General features: G+C 38.1%; 3 protein-coding genes across 10 annotated transcripts; 2 read left to right on the top strand and 1 right to left on the bottom strand.

Annotated features, from left to right (window-relative positions):
- The first annotated feature begins 1,724 nt into the window (after nt 1–1,724).
- LOC18432478 (vacuolar protein sorting-associated protein 32 homolog 1) lies at nt 1,725–5,967 on the top strand. 3 transcript variants are annotated; one of them, XM_006842580.4, is made up of 6 exons: nt 1,725–1,896; nt 2,575–2,674; nt 3,106–3,191; nt 3,447–3,538; nt 4,590–4,704; nt 5,436–5,967. In XM_006842580.4, the coding sequence occupies exons 1-6, from the start codon at nt 1,825–1,827 to the stop codon at nt 5,625–5,627; spliced, it is 657 nt and encodes a 218-aa protein (XP_006842643.1). In that variant the 5' UTR covers nt 1,725–1,824; the 3' UTR covers nt 5,628–5,967. The 3 variants fall into 3 exon arrangements, with proteins under 3 accessions (XP_006842643.1, XP_088730224.1, XP_088730225.1); XM_088874098.1 differs by having other exon boundaries at nt 1,828–1,896; nt 3,106–3,235; XM_088874099.1 differs by lacking the exon at nt 3,106–3,191 and having other exon boundaries at nt 1,828–1,896.
- A 4,340-nt stretch (nt 5,968–10,307) lies between these two features.
- On the bottom strand, nt 10,308–21,045 carry LOC18432476 (uncharacterized). 5 transcript variants are annotated; one of them, XM_088874097.1, is made up of 5 exons: nt 20,135–21,045; nt 19,790–19,912; nt 19,481–19,632; nt 15,806–16,538; nt 10,308–10,816 (listed from the first exon to the last, which is right to left on the bottom strand). In XM_088874097.1, exons 4-5 carry the CDS (start codon nt 16,496–16,498, stop codon nt 10,481–10,483), a joined length of 1,029 nt encoding a protein of 342 aa, XP_088730223.1. In that variant the 5' UTR covers nt 16,499–16,538; nt 19,481–19,632; nt 19,790–19,912; nt 20,135–21,045; the 3' UTR covers nt 10,308–10,480. The 5 variants fall into 5 exon arrangements, with proteins under 5 accessions (XP_088730223.1, XP_088730222.1, XP_011622710.1 ...); XM_088874096.1 differs by having other exon boundaries at nt 19,481–19,663; nt 19,790–21,045; XM_011624408.3 differs by lacking the exon at nt 19,790–19,912 and having other exon boundaries at nt 19,481–19,663; nt 20,984–21,045.
- A 266-nt stretch (nt 21,046–21,311) lies between these two features.
- Nucleotides 21,312–25,679, top strand: LOC18432475 (bifunctional protein FolD 4, chloroplastic). Of its 2 annotated transcripts, none has more exons than XM_020666056.2 (5): nt 21,312–21,928; nt 22,558–22,877; nt 23,992–24,228; nt 24,444–24,611; nt 25,274–25,679. In XM_020666056.2, exons 1-5 carry the CDS (start codon nt 21,715–21,717, stop codon nt 25,442–25,444), a joined length of 1,110 nt encoding a protein of 369 aa, XP_020521715.1. In that variant the 5' UTR covers nt 21,312–21,714; the 3' UTR covers nt 25,445–25,679. The 2 variants fall into 2 exon arrangements, with proteins under 2 accessions (XP_020521715.1, XP_088730221.1); XM_088874095.1 differs by having other exon boundaries at nt 21,414–21,928; nt 22,558–22,848.
- The last annotated feature ends 52 nt before the right edge of the window (nt 25,680–25,731 follow it).

Raw genomic sequence — 25,731 nt, 5'->3', positions numbered from 1 at the left:
GGAAAGGCATAGTATTTAGCCAATTGTATATATTTATTTATTGGGGCACAGCTAGGATTTTAAACTTGGATTTGGTGTTCTGTCCCTACTTAGGGTTAGGGGTCGTCTAGCTCCAGGTAGAGAAAAGAAAACTTGGCTCAGGTTCTTATCAAGAACCCAGGTTTTGGAAAAACCTACTCTTGAATGGACCTCATTAAACTCGAAAAAGAGGGCCTATTTTGAGTTTTTTTAAGTCTGGTATTTAAGTGGAAACAAGATGCCAAACACCCACTTTGAGGAAACCGGGAGTTAAAAAACCCAGGATTCAAACAGGTCCTAATGTTTGCTCTTTCGGTTGGTGAGGTCCAAAGTAGTACAATGTAGGCCCATTTTGATGCATTTAATACATATGCCTATTCTCAAGATAGAATGGGATTTGCTAGGATCTTGAGCCCGAGTTAGAAGGGCTGAGAATAGCATTTGCTAGGGTCTTGAGCCCGAGCCTGAGTCCAACTCGGGCTCATAATGGGATTTGCTAGGATCTCGAGCCCAAGTTGGAAGGGCTGAGAATGGCATTTGTTAGGGTCTTGAGCCCGAGTCCAACTCAGGCGAGTCCGACTCGGGCGAGAGGTTTTACTTTCAAAGTAATTGTACATTGTGCTCCATGGAGGTACATGATAGTTGCCGTTTTTAAGGATTAGAACATCCATGCATTCTTATTCTTTTGGAAAGCGAGCGAGTTTGGACATTGAATATCGGAACAGTATCATGTCCCGAATAGGTTTTTCCCTTAAACAAACAAACAAAAAAATAAATACAAGAGAGAGGCCGTGCTTCACACGTTGAATGTCAAGAGACTCAAGACTTAAAGGTAACTTGGAAATAAAGAATCACAAAAAGTGGGACTTGATAATAGAAAACTTCATACATTTGATGTCTAGATGAATAGTATTTTGCGAGAAAAAGAATCATAAATTTCCATAAGAAAAGAAAAAAATAATATATATTGAGTTTCTTAACCCTTAAATATAACTCTTAAACAAAAAAAAACATAGATTTTGAGTTTCAATCTTGTGACATATTTCAATCATGACTGAAGCATAATCTAGATCCTAGAAAACTATTTCTTCCTCGTATCCATAAATTTGAAGCTCCAAAAATTATGTATATTTCTTGATCGTTTACGAACCAAAATGAATGGTAAAACATATATATATTTTAAAAAATCTAAGTCTTTTTTTTTTTTTTTTTTTTTTTTCATTTTTTAAGTTCATGAACATGTTCGTTTATATGATAGATATCTTTGATGCTTATTGCACTTAATATAAGTATAAATCACATGCATTCAACTAATTTAAGTGAAGGTAAGTTATCAAAATATTTCTGCTTGTTCATGGTTCCAAATTCATAAATCGAAAAAATTTGGAGTTAGTAACGACACCCTCCCACACCAAAGGGAAGATAGTTTCGATAAATTGCCAATACACAATGAAATGTACCTTAGACTGTCCACTTCAGACAAGGGACGGTTGTTTGCAGGCGTAACATACTGCAGATAAATGCAAGCCACCGCCGTACCTACCATTCCTCTCCCTCTGCAACGGATCAAATCCAACCATCCGATGAAGGAAAAAACATCCATTTTAGGTGACACGTGTCGATTTTTCTTTCTCACTTTCCCTTGGGGAAAAATACTCCCATCGATCGCGCATTCTCCCTCAATTCCGTTTATTTATTGCAGAGATCGGCTGAATCTCAGTGAATTGCTTGCTCCTCTTTCATTTGTCTGGTTTTACAGTTGGTTTGTGTTTTTCCTTTTCCATTAATCAATCATCGACTGCAAAAATGTTCGAGAAATTATTCAAGAAATCCAAGGAAACGCTTTCTCCGCTTTCCACCATAGACAAGCTCAATGAGGTACTTATTGCTCTAACAATTCATTCACTCATTCTTATATATATATATATATATATCTCAATATTTTGCGTGAACAATCTCTTTTTACTGCTCCTGCAATTTACTAGTTACTGCTACGTCATCCAAATGAAAGCCAGTAACTTGCTTCGATCCATAAAAAGGAAAAAGAATTAATTTTTATTGTTGAATTATGCACAATTCATTGATATGTGTTGTTTGCTGGGTTGGAGCGTGGGATATGAATGCAGTAGCTAGGGGTGCTTATCTGGGTCCACTGCTAGGGTTCTTGTAATTTTGTAATAAGAGGGTTCATAATTGACTTTCAAAATTTTAGTGGTTTTCGAAAAGTTTGAGTGGCTATACGGCACAACGAGTCTGAAACCTAATGGAATTTATTATTTATTATATACCATCAAGAAACCTATATGATGAATTCTCTCAATATGTAGACGTAGAAATGGAAGCTTGATGGAGTCTATATCCTATACAAATGCACAAGTTCCACATGTCTTATGCTTTATTGAATTCCAAAGTTTTTGCTTCTGTTACTTGCAGAAATTTTTTTTTCATGCAATGCAATTAAATAATCTAACTTCCTTTATATGTATCAATTATCAACATGGTGCTTTCTTTGCTTCCCATGGAGAATGATTAGTTTTCACTGATTATGCTTTGTAGACATTGGAAATGCTAGAGAAAAAGGAAAATGTTCTTCAAAGAAAAATGTCCTCAGAAATTCAAAAAGCAAAGGATTTCACAAGAATGAAGAATAAGCGAGGTAAACAACTTTCTCATTTTAGTCTAGGGGAATATTGAGAGGTTATCGCAGACTACGTTATCATCATATTGAAGAAAGCCTCATTCTAGATAATGCATTTTTTTTATGTTGATCAGATTATGGTTCTAATGCATGTCGTCTAGGCTTATTCTTTTTCTTCAGGTGGCCTTCTTCACAATAAATTAAAACAAAATAATACTCGGTCAAATTCAGTAGTTACATCCTCTTCCCATTTTGTTTCTTGTTTGAAGTTTGGCTAGTAATATGGAAAATTATTTATAAATGCTTGATGACGATTGTGTGATACAATCAGGTGTCCATTTCTTATTCAAGTCACACATTATCATGTCCTTCGCCATTTCTTTTTGTGATATTATGAAAGTTCTTAAGATGCACCAAATAAAATTTCACATAACTCTGCTTCCTTGCAGCTGCAATTCAATGCTTGAAGCGAAAAAAGCTATATGAAGCACAAATAGAGCAGCTAGGAAATTTCCAATTACGAATACATGATCAGGTGTCAATAATATAGTGAGCTTTGTTAAGAAATGGTTTTCTAAGGTATTTTTTCATTGGGATATTTACCTAGATATGGTCTATGGGCATATTTTTTAAAGAAATCACCTACTTATGGATATTTTCCTTTAAAAAATCCTACTTTTGGGCATCTTCCTTGGGAAAATGTGCATATGCATGGGCATTTCCTTAAGAAAATCCACTCGTTCTGGATTTTGGCATTGACTTCCTGTATTATACCTCTTGAATTGCATAGATGATTACACTCGAGGGTGCCAAGGCAACAACAGACACTGTTTATGCTCTGAGGACAGGGGCAGCAGCCATGAAAGCCATTCAACATTCCATGTCAGTGAGCTAATACCCCATTGGAAACTTTTTTATTCTTTTGATTTGACTCCCATGACAATATGTTCGAAATAAGTTCATGATTGAAAATTTTGTGGAGCTTAAGTTCACCATTACTGAGTGCAACTCCACATAATATCTAATATTCATTGCAATTGATCTTTTCTGTGTGAAATTGTTGCCTATAACGCGATTTTGATTCTGTTTCCGTGGAAATCTTTGTATTTTGTTACTGATCGATAATCTAGTAACAAGATATATTTGGATGGTTGCTTTATTCCATAATTCTGCCTGTAGGCATGTATTCTGTGGTCATAAGTATTATGCACCTTTGCTCATGATGCTTCAAACCTTGAACCTTTTGGAACATTTAGGAAATGCGAAAATATACTGTAATAAAGCTGATCATAGTAGGCCTGTCCATTGTCTAGTGGTGTCATCACTGTCCAATGAATTGGTGGAAGATAATGGAGAGAGTGGAAACCCCCATTGGGATCATGTTCTATTCTTGTGGGTCCCACTCTCTTCTCCCATCACATCCATCATTTCACTGGACAATGATGAGCAAATGGACTACACATTCCTAGAATCCTTTGGATTATATTGTACTTTCCCTTTGTAGATGATCATTTTCCTCTGCCCTTGGCTTCCTGTGTTTCCAAGTTAGTGGTAAATAATACTGTGCCTGATTTTGCATTATTGTGGGAGAGCTTATCTCTGAGTATGTCCTAGGGCCCTATTTTTCCTCCAAAACAATGACCTTCTCACTTCTTCTAGCGGAAGCATAGTTTTTGGTACTGGGCTTTCAAAGTTAAATAGTTGATAGATATGATAGAGTGCTAGAGTATACCATCTTCTTTGCCAAAATATATACAATGCACAGGTAGGATATTTGCACTACCATGGTCCTTCCGTTTCTTTAAAAATACATATAATTTTATTTTAATACAACAAGGACCACTTCTTATTGTCTGAATATGAATCTTGTCATATTGATTGTATTGGCGCATGTTAGAGCTCCATATGTAATGCTTTCATGGAGTTGATACAGGAATGTTGATGACATTGATAAGACCATGGAAGAAGTAAATGAGCACACAGAGAATATGAAGCAGATTCAAGAGGCACTTGCAGCTCCTATTGGTGCTGCTGCTGATATAGATGAGGTATTTATCTGTTCCTCTCTTGTAAAGTTCATTTATAATTAATCAGAAGTTGTTACTTCAGATGAACCGTCTTTCATCCCAACTATACCACTATCACCACTCCAATTTTTACTTTTTCTTTTTTTTGATAATTTATTGCCACTAATATTTCCACCTCCTGCAGTCTCTCGGTTCTTTGAAGCTTCGGCCACTAAATTCTCTCACCTTGTATGCCATATAAACTGAAAATGTGTTTCATAATCACACAATGTCTCCAAGATCTATTGTGCCTTATGGGGTCTCATTATCATTATTCTTTTGGGGGTAAACAAGGCTTGAATACTATTTGATCAAATTCATGTAATTTAAAAACTCTTTATAGTCAAGGCTCATCCTCATATTTTTCCCTCGGCTTCTCTAATTTTCAATCACATTCATATCTTCCTTGCAAATCAATATGGCGGCACCTGGTTTATATCATGATATAGAACAGAGAGTGAAGACAGACTTCGTTGAGGGATGATAGTAGGTTGGGTAGATGAGACGGTTTTAGTGGACACCTGATTTTTTATTCCAGAATTTTTATCCAAATTGATACTACCACATTACTCTATTGGGAAAGTATACTTTTATCCAATGCAACTATAGGAAAGCCATGTTATAGTATGCTTTCCTAAATCAGTATGTTCTTGTTGGGAGCATTACAAATTTGACAACTTAGCATTTTAAGTGGGATTTGCTGCTTTTAACAGGATGAGCTAGAAGCTGAGCTCGAGGAACTAGAAGGAGCGGAGCTAGAGGAAGAATTATTGCAGCCAACTGGCAGTGTCCCTGCAGTGCAGAGGCCTGCTGCCAACCTTCCTCAGAGAGCAGCGCCGCTTCAGTCAACCAGTAATGAGGAGGCTGATGAATTAGCTTCCCTTCAAGCAGAGATGGCGCTCTAATCTCTTTTATTCTACCCTACTATTTGTATACTCACTTTGAAGGCATGCAGCACGGATCCTCTACGCTTTGCATCATCTATCCACACTTTTGTGCAACTAAAATACAATACTAGTCAGATGCAGATTCTGCAATGACTGTATATATATATAAGTTCCATAGGGGGATGTAACTATCAGCTTGGAATTAAATAAGTAGATTCTGTTGTATGTGACAAGCATGGGCTTATGTCTGTGACACTCTCTCTCTCCTTTCCTCCTCCCCCCCGGCTCCCCAAATATGCAATGCTGTTGCTTCTCAATGAGAGTACACTGTTTCCTTCTGGAAGCTCCGTTACAAAAACTGCTCTACTACTCAGATATTGAATTGACTGCTACTGTTTATTGTGATTACTCATATATTCATCTATTTCTCTCATAGATTGGTTATTAAAGACATCTGAATTTGAGGCTGCTGCTGTTTATTGTAGTTGTGGTTTAGGGACTGAAGCTCCTATGACGTGGTAAACAAAAAACTCAAATGCATAAGACATGTACAAGTGTGCATATGTTAGCTAGCTTTATTGTGATTGCATGCACATGGATGCTTTCCAGCTTCAACACAGAGCAGACACTGTTCAGCATATCAAACATTGAGCAATATTTCTCTCAATAACATCTCAACCAGAGCTGAGTATCCATCGAGTTGCTTCTCATCATCAACACCATTTACAGTAACAAGGAGATTTTCCTTCGAGAATTGATCAGCAACTCCTCTCATGTAAGTTTCCTTTCTTTCTCTTCTCCTTTGTATCTGAACTCATCATCAAAAATCCAAATTCTATTCTCAAGAACTGCGAGATAGTTTAGGTGAGATCTAAAGTTCTTGGATCCAAAAGGCCATGGTTATCTTGCTAGAAGTTTGTTATATTTGGATTTCTCCTACTCTGTGTCACAATCTCTGAAAACACCATGGTTTTCTTCTCGAATCGAGTGTAGTGTGGGAACAGTCTCATGCTAGATCTACGGGTTCTGGGTTATTGTCAATGGTCCTTGCTAGAATTTTTTATGGATTTAGAGAGCTTGGCCCTTCTATGCCTGAATACTTGAATGCCTTTGAAGAATGCTAGCCTTTTCTAAAGGAAAAGTGTTAATAGCTTCAATTGGGGTCTAATGGCTCTAGATTTGTAGCATTTGTGGTTTTATTGAAGCTATTCTTCTTGGATCTCTCTCCTCTCTCTCTCTCTCTCATTTTTGAATCTCTCTCTCTCTCTCTCTCTCTCTCTCTCTGGTATGTATTTCCAAGGTTTTCAATCCTATGCCATGTGGATGAATCGGGGGAAGTGGGCTTGATATGAATTTCAAATTTTATGTCCAGGAAGGTGATGATGTTTTAATCACAGAGCTTCTTCGCAGCTGCCAACATGGGGTCAATCCCTACTAGCAGGCAGCACCCTTATTATACCTAAAACTTAGTTTACTTGATCTCCCTTTTTCTTCCAGTCTTTTAATATGCTTACTCTTCACTTGATATCACTTGGGCGGACTGTAATTTCTTATAATCGTGTTAGTTGTTGTTCACGGTTGAAAGCCCAGCTGTCAATAGTTCCTTAGAATCCTCACACTTCATGTAAGCTGTTGAATGTACATTTCTTTTTGGTTTACGTGCGCGGCAACTCAATCAATTTGCAGCAAGACACATCTTAAGAGCTCTCTCTCTCTCTGTCTCTCTCCCTCTCTCACTCACACACACACACCACAAAGCAAAATGCAAAATGATGATTAGCACATTTGGGAGTCACAGGCTGATGGCTCCTTCACGGTGACAAAGGATGTTAGTGGGGCCATTAGCAGGGCACCAAATTACCCTCTTCTCGAAGGAGGATCAGGTGAGCTTTTTGCAAATCTTTCTTGTTTAATGATTCTAATGTGCATGGTTTTCCTTTTGCTGCCTCCATGCTTTCTCCTGTCACTGTGGCGCGGTTTGAGTTTTCCACTAGTAGGGCCCAATTAAGATTTCAGAGTAGATTTGTAGTTTCACATGATTTTTCAGAGCTCTAATTTTGAAGCCTTGGTAATTTTCTTAATTTGGAAATAAGAGCAAGCTTTATGAAACCTCCCGGATTTTCACAACTTTATACTCCTTAATGAGGAACCTGACAATTTTACATAGCTTTCACAAAAAAGTTGCCAAGACTTGTTTAGGTAAAATTAAATTATTGGCCTGGTTCGTAGGGACCTCCAAATGAAGAAAGAGGAGGGCCTGATCACTCATTTTTTTTGTTTTTAGGATATGGTAAATTCTGGAGATGAGAGTCTCTCTCTCTCTACTTCCGTACTGTATTCGTTTGTACCTTTGTTGTTAATGTCAGTCAGTATTTTCCAAACGCTTGATTTGATGTTGTTGCAATACGAGTACCTTGAAGAGAGGAAACTCAATGACTTGGTGAAGAAGTATTATGAGTTCATCAGCTGTCCCATCTACACAAGAAAAAGAAAGGTGGTTAAGGAAGTGGGCCATGGCTGGGTTCTGGTTAACAAGCAAAATCTCAACTGGATGAGAAAGCCGGAGGAGATAACAAAGGAAGAGTGTGCTTCTTTCTACAAATCACTGACCAACGACAGGGAAGATCACCTTAACCTTACTGTTAAGCATGTCTCAGTTGAGGACCAGCTTGAGTTCTGGGCTATTCTCTTTGTTCCAAAGAGGGCTCTATTGACCTCCTTGACACAAAAAAGAAGCTGAACAACATCAAGCTCTATGCTCACAGGGTGTTTTCCATGGGCAACTATGAGGAGCTTATCCATGGACGCCAAGGATTTGTTAAGGGAGTGGTTGACTCTTATCACTTGCCCCTTAACATCTCTAGAGAGATGTGGCAGATAGAGCTGGTCGATTCCCAGAGAGTGCAGAGAAGGGTATCCACTTTTTGGAGAGGCATAGATGCCTATCATTCTCTATTAATCAGGTATAGTCCGATGCTCTATTGGGAGATGGGAGATACAATAGGTTTTGGACAAACAGATGGCTGAGATTTTGCCCCTTATCCGTAAGCTTAAAGAAAATGGGACCCGTCACTCGAATGTTGTTGTAAGATGTCTAAACGTTGGACCTGAACCTCGGCCCAGTTCCGATCAACTCATCATTACCGAGCCAATTTGCAATTGTTCGTCCTTGCCACGAATAAACTTTATTTGCTCCGTAATCCTCCTTGACCCTAGTCTATCTATCTAGAAAGATCTCAGTAGTGGTCATAATCTGGCCATTGTGGCAAAAAAGAAACAACAAATTCTTAATGCGAATACACAAGTGCAACTATTTTTAACTGAATTGATAGCCACAATCACCTCATCAATCAAGGAAGGCATCTTGGGGATTCAGCATGGTAGATATGAACGGCCCCCGTGTTATTGAGATATCAAAATGTTAGCAAGAGCAGCACTGCTTCTAGGCATTCCTCTCTCCTTGACGACAGACAACAAAGGCCGGCTTCGGAAGCAACACTATTTGGTGGGCTACTCTTCAAAAAATTGTTGCCATTATCAATCAAAATCGATCTAAAACCAAGTGGCTAAAAAAGTCAAGTTCATTTATTGCCGTAGACAAACAAATTTGAAAGCCAAGTTCAAAACGTCGAGTTCCGTTATTATAGAGACTAATTCGAAAGACGATGGGCTTGATAGGGAAGGAATCTCAAAATCATCCTCAGCTTCCAGTTTAGTACTTATATTTGTTGTGTACAATACAAGGACTGGACACGTTTTTTATGTACAATGCTAAATACATACACTAGTATGTAATTTTTAACGAGTCGAAATTCAACACACAAGTTTCAGTTCAAATTAAACACACAAGTTTCAGTTTCCCATTTCATAACCTATATTGGCCCAAAAGTTACGGCGTGAGCCCAACATTCACCATGTTAGGTTCTCAAGCCTACCAAGAAGGGGCATCATATTAATCATGCAAATTTTCAAAAAAAAATAGTATGAAAGCACGGTGCTTGAGGGTTGCACAACAGTTCAAATTCAACTTAAGCTCATCCAAATGCTAAGAACATATTTTTATTTTTATTTCAAATCATGTTTATCCTATATTTGAGACAAATTATTTTTATTTGGCTTTCCAAATAAAAATAACAAAAATATTTTAACAAAAAAAATGACCAAACTATACTTCGGAGTATTTTGGTACTTCTCATTTAAATTTTTGTTATTATTTGTATTTTATTCTCCCAAAAAAAATTCCAAACCCTAAATTTCAAATAAATATAAGATTTAAATAAAAATTACAACTAAAAACATATTCTATAGCCTTAGGCCTTTAATCCTCATCATTGCACACCCTTCCAATCGCCCAGCTCAGGTCAGGTGTGGATGGGAGACTTTCACTTTTAAAAAGGAGCTCTTGCTCTTTAGTAAATCAATCATATCGCGCACTGCTAGTATAACTACTAAAAAACAAATATGAGTTTCCAAATACAAACTTGTGCAGCAAATAGTAGTTATCCAAGCTTGCATTGAGGACAAACTTCTCAGTAAGAGAACCCTGTTTCAAGAGAAGCAATGGAAGTGCGCCATGAGAGAGAGAGAGAGAGAGAGAAGCCATGGACGTGCTAAGAACAGGGCAATCTAGCCCATGCCCATTGTCACCACGACTCGGCAGCACCATCATCCCAACCAATGCATGAACTTAGCACGAAAGAGAGAGAGAGAGAGAGTCCTGCACTCATCAAACAAAATGCGCACTAATACAGTTCCTCCCGAGAAGCTCTTCCACAAGAATAAATTAGGCAAAAAAGATTTTCAAAAGCCAAAAACAGGCAAAAGACTACTACTAGTAGAAGGCCATAAATATTCATCTCAGCCTTTCACGTCTATTTCCTAAACGAACGTCCACCACGACCAAAATGGCCACTATGACCACGCCCTCTTCCGCCACGACCACCACCTCCACCATGATTCTTTGTCTCCTCCAGGGCTCTGTCAATATCAGTTTTTGCCTTCATGTTTTCAGGCAAAGGGAGTATCTTATCAACGCATTTTCGATAACTGAAGTCATCAGCTAATCCATCATCCCTTACAATGAAATAGCATTTGCTTTTCCACAGTGGATGATATCGAACTTGAAAAGCCCTGATGCCATTGCCAATCTTCTTGTCCGGGTCAGGGTGACCCCTCTTGATCAGGTCCATCAACACCATGTGCTCATACTGAAACAGATTGTGTAACTTGATAAAATTTGTTTTTTCAGTTGCTGACAAATTTAATCATTGAATTGATCTAGAAGAGGAATGGAGAACTACTGATTACACAAAGAATATACCTCATCTATTCATTATGATAAACATAAAGGAATTCAAGCATTACTATAGAAGAGAACTTGATCAAACAATTGTTATCTTTTTCTCTAATGAACTACCATTTTTAAATATAGGCTTTTTGATAAAAAGGTGATTTAACTGGTGCTGTGTGACCTTTTCTATAGTTCTGTTCCCTAGATCTAAAGCACATCCCAATGCCACAAAACTGAGTTATTCCACAGGCCATAACAGAGCACCATTGAAGCACGATCCAGTTATTCACAAGCACAACCAACAACAAAGCTTGGATATGGTTACTATAAACTCTCATTGCAGATCCTGGTAAGGTTACTTGCAAAATGGAGGATAAATATGGAGCAAGATTAACCTAAAAAAGAAATGGACACCATAGACCAAACATTTCAAGGAGAAACTCACATTGGGATGTAATTTAGATAGTAGAGCGCTCGTTCAGTATGCAAGAGGAACAGGAATCAATACCCTGCATCAGCATATTGCATCCAATTGATTCTTTTCTGTCCTTTATTAGTGATAGAGGTTAATGCAGTTGCTCCCCTAGCTAGATTAGCAAAAGAAAGATTTCAAAGTGTAAAGTGAATTTATTATGTCAAATTTTTACCAGAAAAGATAACTGCCGTGAGTGGTTTATACTTCCTCCAAGTAGCTGGATGGCAATTGGGTGAAAACAGAGAAGAAGAAGGGCCTTCTCTTTAAACCTTAACTGAAAGCAAAGGCTTAACAAGATTTAAGGTACAATTTATGAGGTTTCATAGTTGTGGGAACCTAGGGGGTAAGGCTGCAGTCGTTGCTTAGGAACTTGATCATGTGGTACCCTTAAGGGATCTTAGAGCGAGCTGGATTTATAGAAATAGAGATCTCGCTTCCTATAAAATGGGATATTAGTCCACATGCTTGTAGGACCCCTCCAACGAGAGGAGATATACTATTAATCCAACTGCTGCGCCTTTCCTTGGTATTTAAGATTCATTTTCCTAGCATATGTTAAACCGTGGTTAATATTACATCGTAGCATACTAGAATTATGGTATTAGAAAACTAGAATTTAATATCATAGTAAGCCAATTTATGATATTATTAAGCTGTATTATCGTAGTAAATTGGAGTACTATAACCATGGCATTGGTAACAAGCTAACTGATGTATGATAATGGATCGAGCAAGCATTTTATCGATCCTAATTTTGATCATATACTATTAATCGATCTCATTTTATGTATAATGGAGCATAGATCCTTCCAAGTGAAAACATCGATCCCAATGAAATGGGATCTCACTCCCAGGTATCCTAGGATCTAGCTCCTTAACCTGTTGAATATACGGATATCAAACCTAACCCCAAGCATTTTATCGATCCTAATTTTTATCATATACTATTAATTGATCTCATTTTATGTATAATGGAGCTTAGATCCTTTCAAGTGAAAACATCGATCCCAGTGAAATGGGATCTCACTCCCAGGTATCCTAGGATCTAGCTCCTTAAGTTGTTGAATATACGGATATCAAACCTAACCCCAGGTTCCACCCTGTATTGATTCAAGGTTCCCCAACAACTATGTGAGGCTTGCATTTTTTGTATCTACCATGTTTATAAAGAATATTAATCTTAATGAACCTAATGTGATATTTGAATTGAACAAATAACCAGATGAGGGCAATGACCATATATATCGGATTCGCATACCCATTGAATAGAAGCCCAATCCCAAGAGTAGACCAAAAGATTGACAACAAGGCAGCCAAATGGGACACTTTGCCTTACCAGTTCAAAATACTATTAGCACGGCTTAGATTTCAGGACTGGGTTGGGGAGTTATAGCATGGTTTGTGAGAAGCGGGATTAACTAGCCTCAAAATGTGAATGAGACTTTAATAGGTCAATGGAGAGATCAAAGAAAAGAAAATATCAAAAATAAGATCAAGGAATGGAATGGGATACGTATACGTAGTGATAAGAGCAGGTAAAGTGTCTGGAGTTTGACAAATGCATATACAATTTGAACTAAGAGCTCAGCCAACAAGGCATTGTTAGGGAAGTGGCATTGAAGGTTCAGGGGCGAATCTGGATCTGGATGCTCGAGGTTCAAGACTGCAAAGGAAAAGTATAGCCATAAAAGCGATACAAATGGAGTTAGGCTATAGGGTAGAACTACTTGAGTATCTGGTGGTCGGTGTAGTATACGTTTTATAGGGATTTAGGCCAAAGTTAACTACAGCATTAGGTTTAGAGTGAGGTGCAATACAACTTGACACATGATCTGGTACTAAAGCATTGCAACTCCCATTTCATCTTCTTAAGGTCATGCATTTAGGTATCATAGGTCAGAGTACAATTAGTTCAAGTGGAGAGGAGGTGGTTGTGGTGCATGGGTTTCGTACGTTGATGATCCCAAGTGTTGCCTCGTTATCAGCAAAAAGGTGCTCACAGTTGATGAAAGAGACATTTGCCTCACAAGTTGGTGTATTATCTGCAAAGAAAGTGCTTGAGATCATAGACCATCTATTTCTTCATCCCTTTGCCAGTCAGGTCTACTCCTTTTATTCTGGTATTAGGTTACACCAGAGTATTTGCAACTGCATGTTACCTACTTCTACATCCCCTTCCATCCAGGGCAGGCTTGTTCCATTCGTGAGCATCCATCATGTCTTCATTTTGGACATGTCATTGGAGCAAAATAGGATATTCTTTGACAGTCAAGGGTCTCATTTAGGTGCCACAAGATACAAGATCAAAGCCTTAGTCATATTTCGGCTACTATCTGAGAGTCCAAGTCTCTCTTCCTCATATTTTTCATCAAACCGGAAAGTTGTCACTCCTTCCATTCCCATGTTGATTCCAAAACCCCACCGTTAGCTAGCACCAATGGGTACTCGGGGCATTTTCAGTTATTGCTCAGCCACCTCAATGCTAAACTATTTGGGGCCTATTGGGGTTACTTCATCTACCTTAGTTAAGAAAACGGTGCTTCAAGATGCTTGATAGGAGATGGGCTCCTGGCTCCTCGCTGATTGTAGAAGGTCTTTCGAAGAATGTTATTAATTGGGCTAGAAGAGTCCTAGAGACTCCTTGGTGTTGGGAGAAGGTGTTCAACCAAATCACTGAGATTTGCAGACATCTACTAGTCACATTCAAACATACATGAAGAGAATTCAATGCAATTGCTGACTCACTAGCTCAGGGGGTTTCTAATGCATCTTTGGCAACTAATCACCCTAAAACATGAGTGTGTTTTGGTTTTCCAGCTTTTTTGCTTTTTGGAAGTTTGTAGAATACGGCATTCTGCCCAGCCCACAATTTTGGATAGCCTAGTAGTGATCAGCATAGGGCAATTTAAGCAATCAATACGCTTAACATAATTACAACAAAATACGCAACAGTGTTACGGGACTCGGCCCATTCCGCTCAGACTCACCAGTCCAGTGTAGATACACAACCAAACCAAGCCTTTTTTGGGGGGCTTTCACACATTTCCTCTCTCTCTAAAAGGGGGTATGTCCTCCCTTTTTTCTTCTCTCGCTACTGTCTAGCAGGGCTTGTTCCCTTCCTACTCTCTCTCTCTCTCTTTCTCTCTCTCTCTCTCTCTCAAAATCAATTTTCCCACATCATGGACTGAGGTATCAAGGCATCCAATTCGTCATCCTCTTCCTGCACAGCCGAAGGGCCTCTCTCTCTCAAAATCAATTTTCCCAGTTCATGGACAGAGGTATCAAGGCATCCAATTCGTCATCCTCTTCCTGCACAGCTGAAGGCCTCCCTCCCTCCCACAAAGGCCCAACCCAACCATTCCTCTTGCATCTTCCTCTCTCAAAATCAAATTTCCCACATCATGGACTGAGGCATCAAGGCATTCAATTCGTCATCCTCTTCCTGCACAGCTGAAGGGCCTCCCTCCCTCCCTCAACGGCAATGAAAAACCCCAACCCAACCATTCCTCTTGCATCTTCCTCAGGCAATGAAAACCCCAACCTAACCATTCCTCTTGCATCTTCCTCTTCCAATCCTCCATTTGCACCCTCGTCCTTCTTTTACAGAGAAAAGCCTCAATCTTCTGCAATCTTAGATAGAAGAGACTGCAGTCTTAGAGAGAACAGAGAAAGCAGTTGGTGCTGAATGAGAAGCTAAGAGAGAGGTAAGAGATTTCAGGGAAATCGAGGGCAACGGGTGGTGGTCGTGGAGTATAGTGTGCTACGTTTATTATAGGAGGTTTCTTTTCCTAATTTTTTTTCCTATTATTATTAGATTTTTTTTTTTTATAGGAGTACAGTCCTCATCTGAGTCCACCCAGACACAGCTGAGTAAACTTGGCTAGGGCCAGGGCCGAGTACTGCACCTGAGCCAATTTCGAAAACACTTGTTTGCACATTCATATACTGCAAATAATTAATTTGTAGAAAGAATCACACCAGCACATGTCAACACAAGTAAAATGTGCTCTGCTAGCTTTATTATTCATGTGAAGTCACAGAGAAGTTAATGTCTGAATACTTATTATATTTATACAAATAATGGCATTCAATAGGGGGAAAATAGAAATCATGGATAAGAACCACAAAAAAGATAGGAATTTAAAGATGAATGTCCATAGAAGCCAACTGCAAAGTGCACATCAAAAAGCAAATATTCCACAACATGCATTACAGATGGAAATGAATCAATATTTACCTAGTAAATGAAAATACCAGCAAAATGTTAAATACAACAAAATGGCTGCACATAGTTTCAAAAAATTACTTTCTCAATCCATGAATATGTATTTAGTATAGCATGAATCATAGAAACAAGTTGTTAAGATCTTAAGATTGATAGAATTACTGAATAATAGTGATTTGCAGTCATCAGTGAGATTATGGAAGTACCTTGTTAAAATCGACATGTGGTGGCCAGAAAGTAATAAACTTGTAGAAGTAATCAAACATCTCAACTGATGTACTAAAACCTTTTGGTCCCAAACTAACTGGACCAGAGACCTTCTGATTATTATTTTCATCAGTCGCCTTTATGACACCTTCATCACCTTCCTCTGTTTCTCTAGCATCGACTTCTTCTTCCTTTTCATTCTCTTCTCTCTCTCCACCACCATCACCCTCTTCTTCCTTTTCATTCTCTTCTCTCTCTCCACCACCATCACCCTCTTCTTCCTTTTCATTCTCTTCTCTCTCTCCACCACCATCACCCTCTTCTTCCTTTTCATTCTCTTCTCTCTCTCCACCACCATCACCCTCTTCTTCCTTTTCTTCTGTCATTGATTTCTCCAGCCTTTCCTCCTCCACTGACTTCTCGGCCTTCTGCTTTTTTGAAGCTCCATTCTCCTCAGCTGCCTCTCCTTCTCCATCTCTGGTTCTCTTCGAAGTTAGCGTTGATGGTTCCATGGATTTATCATCCTTGTTACCTTCTTCTCCGTTCTTTTCAGAGGGATGAGGGTTTTCAGAGAGATCCGGCTCAATATCCATGTCCAATGATTGAGGAGCTTCTGCTCGTGCTTCAGTTGAGTGATCGTCTCCATTTACAGGTGTAGAGCCATTTTGAGGAAGATCAGCTTCTTCTGCCATTGATGCACTAGAGCAAAGAAGCGTCGAAGAATTTAACACCCTGGAAATCAGAAAAGAGAGCTAAATTTCTTTGTCATGGCTTTTTAAAAGGACGAGGTTTTTATGAGTCCTAGGACCCCTCTTCAGGATCCACTCCTGGACCTAATTTTTGAAGTATATATAATATTTGAATACATGTCACAAAAGTTTTAAAAAGCTAACAATAATATTTTTTTTTTTGAGGAAAATTTTTTAGGCCATTGATATCTATATTTATTGGAGCAGAGGGCGTTGAATGATCTAGTTATGTAATCTAGTTATATACAATATAATGAGCGCCTTAGGGAGAAGTACAACAAGTGCATGGATCTCAACCCATTTTGATTGTATGAACCTGATGGTAACGGTCTAAGTGGGTGGACTATGTGAGGATCTCACATGTTGAGCTAGCTGTAGGGGCTAAAGAAGTATGGACTAATACTAGTACACAAAAGAGAAAAGCTGGGTCCAGTCGCATATAAGTTCTAGAGGTCGAGGAGGAGGCCAACTTAGAGGAGACCGAGGAAGAGGAAGCCGATGCTGATGATTCCTCACACTCAGTTGCTAGAGATGCACATGCACATGAATGTATTTTCTTTGGCGTTTGTAACTTTAAAGTTTGCAACTCCAATTATGGTTTCTAGATTATGAATGATGTATGTCTTCCAATGTCTTCTATAAAGTTAGTTTCAAGTTTCTACTTCTAATATCCTGATAGTATCAGGGGATTTGGAATCTTCGTAGCTGATAATATTGGAGTTAATGAATAAATTTAATACCTACTATTACATAATCAACTCCTTTATTTTTTTCCTACGCATTAACCTATTTTTTGACATTTTATGAAATTTTCTATATTTATTGACCGCATCGGGGTGATGCGCCCACATCTAGAACACATAGAGTCGCATCACCACATAATTCCTGGTTTTTAAAACGTCGGTCTTGGGTTCTATTTGTGCACTTTATTATTAAAAAAAAAAAAAAAATCGGGTTTTCTTTCTTTTGGAGTTTATGAGCTTAAATTTTGATTCAAAGATTTCTAAATGCTAATGAGGTAAGAATAGAACCAAAGACTTCATATTGTGACACCCCACCACCCTAGCCATTTAGGTGTTGCATATGATCTTATTGCTTTTTGTGTTTTCTCATTCAAGTGAATTAGTTCAAACATCCAATGTTCAAACCAATCGTCCTTCAAGAAGATGGGCATCCAATGTTCAAACCAATCATCCTTCAAGAAGAAGGGTTAAAGTTCAAGCATGAAAGTTAGCTACATTTTTTTTTTTTTTGGGTGAAGGACATGCTTGGACGTACAGTTCCCTAACCAGCCCATTAACAAAGCTTTCCACTAGAAACAAAAGACACCCTCTCGGGCATTGAATTTCCAAATTGGAGGGAAAATGGGAATAAGAAATCACAAATGATATGGAAACTGAATGAAAAATACAAAAATAGAAGATTGTTTTTAAATTCTCAAATTAACGTAGATTTTGAATTACATCTCCACACACACAAAAAAAAGCCACGCATTTGGAAAATGTGGACACAAAAAAACGACATCATGTATAATAATTGAAAAATGTTGATATGCAAAACAATAATATAAATGTGAAAACAACATTATGTATAATAATTGAAAAATGTTGATATGAAAAACAATAATATAAATGTGTTATAATTGGAAAATGTGTTTAATTCTATCTCTTCTCTATCTTCCCTCTCTCTTCCTCTATCTGCTCCATGCTTTCTAATTTCTTAAATACTGCATCTGTTGTATTTCTGAGCACCCAAATTGTGGGCTGCCGTCTTTTCTTATTCGGTTTATGTATCTACAATTTTTTTCTCTTTCAATACAAGTTAACCTTTACATCAAAAAATACAATACTCATTAGGAAGTTGTGAGTTAATGAAATAAATGGAGTTGAGAGATCAAGCACCAAAAACCCTTATATGATATTGGCAACAGGGAAAAGAGGCAATCATACAATAAAATGATCACCTTGGCAAAGTTGGCTTTAAGGGACTTAACTATATACCCTATTAAATATTTTTCTTGAAATACATTCCCTATAGAACATTAGAAGTCATTAAAAAAAGATTTGTTCATTTTCCATTTCACTCACATAGCTACTCAAAAAATATATTTCGTATACTTAAATTGCCCTTGTAAACTTTAAATTATCCTGTATTATTGTTTACAGCACGGTTGGCTTGGGTGAAACGTGAAAAAATTCCCTCATGTGGTTAGGTGTGGAAATATTTTCACACCATCATCAGCATAGCCTTTTCCCAATTAATTGGGGTCGGCTACACGAATCTTAGTCGCCCATTTTGCTCTATTAAAGGACATACCCTCAGTAAGGCCATAAGTCCCCATATCTTTTCGAAAATATTTTCGCACCAATTAGTCCAAATTGATGTGAAAAGATGCACTAGGACCAATTGGTGGAAACATATTCCCGCACCTAACCGCATGAGCGAATTCTTTCACCTAAAAATATTTCCCATAAAATATTTTCATGTGAAACAAGCGTGCCTAGATTGATAAGGCTCCGCCTAAAAGAAATTCCAACTACTAGGATATGTCTAATTTAACTATTCCAATGGGTGGCATGTCTAGGAACCAAATGATAGACCATTCCCATGAGTATTATACAAGATGGGTGTGTTCTATATAAAGCACGCACCATAAATAAATAATCAAAGTGCACCTTCAAACTGAAGACAATTTTAAGAACTTAAAAATCTTGAAAATGAACGTTCCAAACAATGGATTCCAAGATATACTATTTTTTTGACTTAGAAATCCTTTTGTTTCACAATCATAAGCATCAGAGAAATACATTTTGGTTGGTTTCTGAGGTAACCCTACTTTCACAATATAAGATTGACACCTCATATAAGGTTTTTCCATGCAAAATTATCGGTGATTATTTCATATAGAGTTTCGGTGCTTCATACCTAAAACTTTGTTGTGCAAAATGCCTTTATCTCAGCTTTCTCTCGCCGAAGGCCTCTATCTCCTAAGATGTATCTCAATTGGTTCCGATATATTGGGTTCTTTCCCAGAATCCATACATATTTGTTATCTTGTGTTGCACATGTAATTACAACTGAAAGTACAAGCATCGCTAACAATTACATCTGAAAGTACAAGTATATTGCATAAATCCATCTTTCATATTTTACTTTGATAATTTACAAATAACAAATAAAATTTGCTAAATGATAGCAGATATCTTAACTTTACACAAAAAACAAGATAAATACCTTTTAAAAAAAATTGAATGGTAGCAATTGACAGAAACTTCACTAATTTCTAAATATGAGGGACCAAGAGCCTTGTTGGTTTTAGCATACCAGAAAATTTAGGGCAGGCAACAGTCTACAAACCTATAAAGAAAGTTGGATATAGAGCAAAAAATGAATTAGGGCGGCGCAGCTGGTAAAAGTGAATTTAGATTTAGAATACCAAAAAGAATAGGATTGACAACTAGCCACCCTAGAACCGGCAAGCCGGGCTTGGGCCAACCGCTGCTCATACAGGCCGCCTGCACTCAAAAAGGCGGTTGGTCCAAGCCTAATGCACTCCAGTAGAGAAAAATAAGGAAAAACCTCGTCTGGGCAGGGCAAGGCACTCAGGAGGCAGCACAGGCAGTTTGTCCTAGTTTTTTTAGAACTCTTGGCCCTCCAAAACATAATAGAAGTAAAGGAAAAATGAAAAGGTAATTCAGAAAAGCAATATAAATAATGGAAAAATAGAAGAGTAATTCAGAAAAATCGATAAAATAAAAGAAAATTGGGAAGGCAATTCACAGGTAGAGAGAGGTCAGATTCATTAAAAGAGAGATATATTCATCAAAAGTGTATCTCTATTCATCAAAAGTGTAGAAAGAGAAATTCAACAAGATATAGAGAGAGAGAGAGAGAGAGAGAGATTCAGAGTTAAAGAAATTCATAAAGAGAGAAATTTATCTAAGAAAGAGAAATTCATGGACAGAGCCAGAAAAACCCTCAAAGAGAGAGGTGTGGGTTGAAATCAGTAGTCAAAGGGGCATTCTGAGCCCTTTATTTGTGGATCCAAACCCTACGGTTGTCTGGACGGGACGGTTCCATTGAAATTGCATTCCGTTCAAAACGCAATGCAATGGATTTCTATTCGAGCACCATTTTCAAAGTCAAATCCAACCAAGAAATGGATCAGGCCTTGTGCAAATCAAACGATACTGAAAATATGAGATTAATATATCAAAGATTTAAAAAAACGACGATAAGAAAACCATATTTCTATTGAATCAAGGCTACCATCTCCTTTCAATACACTAAAGCTAAAGAAGAAAACGATCACTGTCGTTCAAACATCAGAAGAAATGAAGCAACTACAAGGACTGAACACTAGAAATGAAGCAACTACAAGGACTGAACACTAGATAATATAGAAAATGAATGGAGATAGAGAGACACCTCTTATGGAACCGATCAACCAACAATGGGCGTGAATTGCAGGGCTAAGCCTTTCGAGAAAGGGAAAGGGGGTTGGGGGTTTTAGCATTTCTATGTGTTACACAACGGCTGAGATGGAGAGGGATGGGTGATCTACGGTTGAGCCGATACTACTTCTTCCCAATTCTTACTAATATGCTATCGCCATCCAATCAAGAGTTGACGGTGATGGCGAACTAGCCTTCCCATTGTGTTCGTTTCGCATAAATGACGAAATTACCCTGACCGGCAGTCTCTCTGCTGCGTTAGGACAAATACACTCATATTGCTCCATCGCCGAGCATAAAACGAATTTCGGTGGCTTTGGCTCTGGCCTTGGTATTTCCATTTTTGTGAGATTGTATATTACAAAACCAATATATAATCTTTGGCACAACGAAGTGCAGCGATTAAGATCATAAATCTCACATTTTACTTTTTTTTAATGCTTCAATACTCTATTTCAATGGATAGTTAAAGATGGATTTATAGTCGCTCGACGTCCCCCACCCCGCCATCTGTTTCTCTCGCACTTCACTCTAAAACACTCCTTCTTCTTCTTCTTCTTCTGCTTCTTCTTCTTCTTTAAAAAGATTTGAAACAGGCAGGAATCGAAAGTGAATTCAGAAAAAGAAAACCAACGTCTAAAGTAAGGTCGAATTCCTCCTTCCCCACTTAGAAGCTTTCTGGTCTATGCAGAGAGAAAGAGAGATATGAGAGGCTTGTGGATAAAAGGAGGAATTAAGCGCCACCACCCATGTTTTCCTCCTGTAATAAAAAATGGTGGTTCTCTTTCTCCCTCCCTCAAATCGTTCAACAATTTGGTCCCTCAATTCCGTCCTCCCATATTGGGCTTCGACCTTCCCGAGATATGGAAGCCTCTTCACACGCCTTCTCTCTCCTCTCACTACAAACAGCAACAACAAGGTATTCAATCAAGCAATAACTTTGTTAATCTTCATTTCCTTCTCATCTCTCTAGACCCACTGAGCTCTTCTTTCTTTTTGCCCATTCTGTGGTCTCTCTCTCTCTAGAGCACCACAAAATTAGTGGGTTTTCATTTTTGCTCTTCATCTCTCTAGGAAATACTAGTTATTTGCTCCTCTAACAGATGATTTATATCTATGCATTATTCCCTAATGGCTGCTTCTGTGAAATTTGGTGAAAAGCGTCGAAAACTACAGAAACGTAAAGAAATAATATACTGTTTGCTGATATTATTCTATATTTTCCTTTCAAACGTGAATACTCCAATGCATATCTTCAATCACTTGGTGTAAATTCTCAATTTAGAGCTACTGATGGTTTCATTGGGAACCCAATTATAATTTTCTGTATTTTTTCTGTTTGAAGCTGCAAACTAGCAGTCATCAATGGAGTCTGAGTGTTTTATCCTCCACCATTGGAGTTTTTTCGGCTTAACCAAATAGTATGCTTAATTAGAAAATTTCAGATTCCACTTTTATTTTCTAAAACACCTAGAAGTTAATCATCACTGAGTTTAATACGCTACTTATTTGCCTGACGCGTGAATTCTTTTTTGTTGGGGTTTACAGTGTCGAATGAGCCTATTGCAACCGTAATTGATGGGAAGTCTATCGCAGAGGAAATAAGAAGAGAAATAGCTATTGAGGTTAGAAAAATGTACGTTTCCATTGGCAAAGTCCCTGGTTTGGCTGTGATTTTGGTCGGATCAAGGAAGGATTCTGTAACCTACGTCTGCTGCAAGGAGAAGGCTTGTCATGAAGTTGGAATCACTTCTATCTGTTCACGATTGCCTGAAGATTCCTCTGAAGATGATGTGCTTAGAGCCGTTTCAATATTTAATGAGGACCCATCAATTCATGGTATTCTAGTGCAGCTTCCCCTACCACATGTAGGTTTTCAAAGTTCTTGCAATCATTTATATTTCAGTTACCTCTTTAATCAATCCCTACTAGTAAAATATTAACATATGCCTACTAAGAAAGAAATGCATTCATGAGTACATGACTCCGTATTTTCTAGTTGATGCTAGCTAAATTAATGTGGTGATGTTATTTTTATGGGGTCTGAGTTAAATTCTTTCTGCAAATAAGCCGATCATTCATTATCATGTTATAATGGACAGTATACAAATAATTATAGCTAGTACTTCTTGACAATTATTATTCATCGTTATTTATTCGATTTAGTATGATTCACTAAATTCTTTTTTTTTGGGGTACGCGACTGACTAAATTCAATGCTAGATGGCTGATTTTGTCCACACACACACCAAAAAAAGCTCTTAGATAGTTGAAGCAACTACTTATTGCAAAGTCGTTACTGAAGGAAGTTACAACAATTACAAACTCTTGAATGGTATAAAATCATCAGCAGTTGTTGCTTCTCACATTGTCAATTGCGGTTTGCTTGTTTGATAACCTGCATCAGTATCTGTCTTCAGTCTTCACTAATGCTCTGCTGTACATTGAGTGAGCGCTTTGCCACTTGCAGCCTTTTTGTTATGCCCATGTTATGAATTCATCTAAATTGATCGGAGAATTCTCAAGAACAGAAATCTCTTTATGGCACTCTTTTCTGCTGTATTTAGTCTTTAACATGTGAGACACAGAATCATTTCTTCATTTTTTGATAAATATGATAGATGCCAAATATTCAAATCAACCATTCCAATTTGGTCATTTTAGTGTCCCAGAACTGGGAAAATATTGCCTGATTCATTGGACTGTGGAAACCCACGCCTGTCAAAGTCATTGCAATCCAATGAAATGATGGTTGGTGATGGAGACTTGGACCCCACATCATAAGGCTCATGTACTATTCTGGTCGGTCCAACTCTTTACATCACTGTCTAACATTCCATTGAATGGTGATGGCCCCAAAGGTTTTCAGTCTCATCAATGTTTGATTTCAGTATGCTTTTGCTTTATTGTATCCATAAGTTTGGAATGCAAAAGTTTCAGTGAAATGGGTTTTAAATGTACGCTAATTGTATTTTGGAGCAGCATATGAACGAGGAGAAGATCTTGAATTCCATAGACATACAGAAAGACGTTGATGGCTTTCACCCACTTAACATTGGAAACCTTGCTATGAAAGGCAGAGAACCACTGTTCCTCCCTTGCACCCCAAAAGGGTGTGTAGAGTTGTTAATTCGGTATGGCATTGAAATCTTGGGCAAGAGAGCAGTTGTTATAGGGAGAAGCAATGTTGTTGGTCTTCCAACTGCCTTGCTGTTACAGGTAGCTCCATTATCCGACCTCAGTTACACATGCTCATGCATGTGCTTGCTCATCTTCATTTCATGATCCCACTCACCCTAATTCCTATAACTGCACAAGCTTATCTTAATTTCATTTTTCATGGCCTTGCTCACGCACATGTGAATCCATGGATGTGCTTGTTTCGTGTCTTTCAAAAGTCATTCGGAATTGATTTTGATGTTTTGTATTTGCAGAGGCACCATGCTACTGTAAGCACGGTGCACCCTTACACACAAAACCCAGAGGAAATCACACGTGAAGCCGACATCGTGGTCTCAGCAGCAGGAGTGGCAAACTTGGTGCGTGGGTATTGGCTGAAACCCGGTGCTATTGTGATTGATGTAGGCACAAACCCTGTAGAGGTATGCCCCTAACTCCTCTCCCTTTTCCTATCTGAGAGATATAAGATCGTGATCTCTTGCTTTACCCTAAAGCAAGAAATTTATTTTCCCAATGATGAAAACTTCAACAGGGCATTTCTTTCCTTGTGAGTTGAGAGAGAGAGAGAGAGAGATTACAGATGGCTGATGTGTAGATATCATGCTTTAGCATCCATAGCTGATGGAAGTAGCCTGCTGCTGTGTACCTCTTGATCTCAACCATGAGCTTTATTTTTGGTTGAACTCACCAGCTAACAACTATACAGGATTGTGGACATGGCTGGAACATCATTCTTTTGATTTTTACTTATATTTGCATAGAAACAGACATGGATTCAATAGCATTCTCAAGTACTCTTAGTTGTTAACTCTTAGTTGTTAAACTTCTAAAAAGAACATTAATTGCAATGAAAACATAGAACTTGTCAAATCACAACCTTCTACATGCTACAGTTCCACTGCTTGCAGCAAGGAATTTTGGAATTGGTTGCTAGTGACCCTAGCTCAGATGCAGACAATACCTGAGAAAAGCAAATGAGGGGAAAAAAGATTGTAACCCTACTTAACAAAATAGTTACATATGTTTCTTGAACTAACCATCAAAAAAAACAAAAAATCAATGTTTCTTGAACCATGGTTGACAGGATAGCTGCAGTGAAAGAGGGTACAGATTGATAGGAGATGTTTGCTACGAAGAAGCATCGCGGGTGGCCTCTGCCATAACCCCTGTTCCTGGAGGTGTTGGACCTATGACAGTTGCCATGCTTCTCTCTAACACTTTGGACTCTGCAAAACGCTACTATAGATTAAGATAACATCTCAGGTAAAGTCCAGGTGTCTCGCTTCTTCTTCTTCTTCTCCTTCCTTTTTTTTTTTTTTTTTTTTTTTTTTTTTTTGGACCAATGAAGTCCAGTATGTTACGAGTGCCGGAGGCTGACAAGGACATTTTTTACAACCCAGAGCCTCCTTAAATGGTGATGTGATCATCATCCTTGATATCCCATTATCACTTTACCATTATCATAATTTCATGGCTTGTCTATGTGTATCCATCACGCCATTAGGCTTTGACCATGTTCTCTCAAATCTCTTCTCTCTACAG

This window comes from Amborella trichopoda, chromosome 8 (assembly GCF_054954075.1).
Source record: "Amborella trichopoda isolate Santa Cruz 75 chromosome 8, AtrichopodaSantaCruz75HAP2 v2.0, whole genome shotgun sequence".
In the NCBI taxonomy this organism is placed as follows: Eukaryota; Viridiplantae; Streptophyta; class Magnoliopsida; order Amborellales; family Amborellaceae; genus Amborella; species Amborella trichopoda.
The sequence above is the reverse complement of the archived record's forward strand: the minus strand, read 5'-3'. Positions and strand labels throughout refer to the sequence as shown.